The 3273-nt window shown below is 33.0% G+C and overlaps 1 protein-coding gene across 1 annotated transcript in view; it reads right to left on the bottom strand.

The window, feature by feature from the left end:
- The window catches only part of sspo (SCO-spondin), a 159835-nt gene that overhangs the window by 4256 nt on the left and 152306 nt on the right, over nucleotides 1–3273 (bottom strand). The window contains exons 109-110 of the mRNA XM_015377502.1: nucleotides 2735–2795; nucleotides 2231–2361 (exon numbers count right to left, since the gene is read on the bottom strand). Of these exons, the coding sequence (XP_015232988.1) occupies nucleotides 2231–2361; nucleotides 2735–2795 (192 nt within the window). The remainder of the gene's footprint in view (nucleotides 1–2230; nucleotides 2362–2734; nucleotides 2796–3273) is intronic.

Raw genomic sequence — 3273 nt, 5'->3', positions numbered from 1 at the left:
ATATATATATATATATATATATATATATATATATATATATATATATATATATATATATCCCTTTTTTCCTTAAATAAATTTTACAAATTGCCTTCTTTTCTGGTAGCATTTTCCAGATCTTATACTCTTCATGTTTTAGGGCGGGATTTCCTCTGAAGTGGGGAGTGAAGATGCATTTCTATTTGTCTGCTGGATGTTAGCAACAATATTTTTATTGGTCAACAGCGAGTGTTTGTATCAGTGAATAGAATCTGATCTGTGAAACGCAATTTGAAAAGGACGCAATTCATAAAACGCAAGGTATAACATTTTATAAAAATATAAGCTCTGTAAAATTTTTTTTATAAATTATGAAGAAAAATAATGCTGAAAATAAATGTTTGAATATTAGTGTATTTTACCTCAATTTGAGACGGTAAATAAGGTAATCTGCTTCTTTTTAAATTAGAAAAATTCAAAATATAAAACCTGTAAGAATTATTTGAAAAAATAAATTAATAAAATGTAAAAAGCTAGTAAATAATTTTTTTTCAAAAATAAAATACTGAGAAAACAGCAAAGACAGCAAAGACCCTTTCAACCTTAATTTAGTTACTCAAAGTTTTCAAAGTTTCATGTCTGGATTGCATTTTTTTTTTGCAACAATAAAAGAATAAAAGTTCACTCTATATTTTTTTTTAAATTACTCAGCTTTTATAATGTTCTCTTTACTTTGCTGACTCAATCAGGTGTTAATGTTTTCTAACTCCATTTAAGCAGACGGTTTTACATCCAGTTATGGAAAAGTTGGTATGAAATGTGTAAAACAATAAATCTACGAGTTTACTACAAAAGAGGGGTCAGTGTTACAAAATCAGTTATAGAAAAATTAGCATAGAAACATCACCTTCAAACCTACATGACTAAAGCACTTATAAATACACCTTTTGAGTTATTATGTCATTTTGAAGGTTAGTTATGAATCATAGGTCCTGGGAACAGGTTAGCTCTGCTTTGTGGATTAAAACTCCACTTTTCTGGGCTGCAGTCAGAATTTAACATTCCCGGTTGCCACAGTAATGGGATGCTGATAAATTGGGTAAGGCTAACTTTTAATTTTACTCTTCTCCCAAAATAGCTAAAGTTATAATCTTCTTTTTGTAATCAACATGTAGTGTTGCCAAGGGAGAGTCACGTCTCCATGGTGATGTTGTGATGAGTTTGCTCTTTTAAGGGATAAAAGGAAATGAGAAAAGGGATAAAAGAAAAACAACAAGAAAGATGCTGTGTTTAGCACGGTTAATAAAGGCTCAACCTTCGCACAGATTTCATATTTGACTTTTGGATTAAATAGATATTTGCTTGAAGTAAAGTTGTATTTGGAGATAATGTACAGTTTATGAGAAAAAATAGACTTAAGACTTTGATGTGTTGAAGGCTGACAGACAAAATAAAGAAAAACTTGACATCACAATGATGGCAGGAAGAGATCAGGCGGGTTGGGTTGGTGTAAAACATTAAGCAGGGATACAGCAGCTTCATCCTGGAGCCAGGCCAGGAAAGAGGCTCATCTAGAGTATCAGTACCACCTGATTTACCCATGCAGCAAAGAGCCAATAAATAGAAATAAAACTAAATTGAATTAAATGGGAAGCTTTGATGAACAGACCAATCTATGTAAGCGGGAATGAATGAATGAATGAATGAGTGAACAGAATACAATAAAAAAAATTATAATCCTGATTCATTCTTAAGTTATTCTGGAATTCAGTATTCTGTTGTGATGTTTTTTCAATTTTTTTTATTTTTTTTATTTTTTATTCTTTTTTTCTTAGAAAAATTCAATTTAAAAGAACAGGTGCAACTATATTCAGTGAAAAAAAAGGATAATCAAACATTGTCATTCGTTTACAGAAAAACCAAAGAAAAAACACAATAGGAAACTCATTACAAACCCATATCAACAAAAATACTTTCCCTCTTAATTATTTACAGTGAAAAAATGTATGTTTATGCACAAAAATTAATCAAATTGTCCAGTCTTGAAAATATTTGCATTTACTGAGCAGTCTGAAAATGTCCTGAGAAAGTTGTTAGGATCTAAATCTGTTAATAACTAATATTCTGTGTTTTTAAACCATAAAAGTTTGGGGATTTTGTTATTTATTAAGAGTAAATTACATTGATCATTGATTTGAACATAAGATGTTCAGACAGTAACCCTGTTAATGTGACCGTCAGCTCTTCATACCTCCATGATGACATCCGTCCAGGACAGACAGCGCCCCCTGCAGAAGCTGACCTCCACGTTGTCAAGACGACAGCCTCCCTTGGTGATGTTCCGCACCTCAACGTAGCGTTTGCACTCCGCCACAGGCTCACCTGATGGAAACACAGATCAGGATGAGGACGGAGGAAAAGCAGGACAGAAAGGATGTAAAAAACTCTTTATCATTTACTTTTTGCACAAGCATGAAAGAGAGGAATGATACAAGGAGAAAAGGGAGCTGATAGTTTCTCTGCAGAGAGCAGAGTGACATTGCTGTGCCCCTCACGCCATGTGACATTTCCTCCGCAGGGAGAGCGATTAAAGCCTGGCATGGGCTGAGGAATGTAATCTCTCATTAATTGGGGACTGCAGGACTCAATTTTTACCCTTCTATAAAATAAATCATCACATTCACTGAATGACTGTCATGAGGGCTTTTTGAAGCTTGTATCCAAACACAGAGCTGAATTCCCTCATGAAACTAACCTGGGAACAGCTTCCTGCAGACTGGACAGCAGCTGCCTGGTTCCTCCACTTTAACGTCACCCTGACAACAAGAGGATGCAAGTTTATTTATTAAGCACATTTGAGTAGCAACTCAAAGCCTTGCATGTAAAAAAGAAAAAGCAGCATAGGAAAAGTACACTGCAGTGGCAGATAGGTATTTAAATGCATAATTAAAACAAAAAATCAAAGGGAACGAAAATAATTTCAAAAAGATTAAAAATTATAAAAGTGAAAAGAAAGAAAAAAGGATTTTTGTGAATTTTTTGCGTCCATCTTTTTATAGCTTGTGCACAAACTAATTACATACCCAAATACCATTGGTCAGTAATAATATTTTCCCACATGTTTGTGATGTTTCTTGTTTGTAAGTGATATGTTAGTTTCTGGTGATATGTGTAAAATTGTACGTTTTGCAAAACTTGAGCTTTGTAACTTTAAACATCTCCAAAAATATATATTTTTTGCTGACATAAGGAAAAGCTATTTTTAATATTCTTTATCTTGGGTATAATTCATGG

Source organism: Cyprinodon variegatus, unplaced genomic scaffold, assembly GCF_000732505.1.
Source record: "Cyprinodon variegatus isolate N-32 unplaced genomic scaffold, C_variegatus-1.0 Scaffold155, whole genome shotgun sequence".
NCBI classification, from domain to species: domain Eukaryota; kingdom Metazoa; phylum Chordata; class Actinopteri; order Cyprinodontiformes; family Cyprinodontidae; genus Cyprinodon; species Cyprinodon variegatus.
Note: the sequence above shows the minus strand (reverse complement) of the source record. Positions and strands in the feature narration are given on the sequence as shown.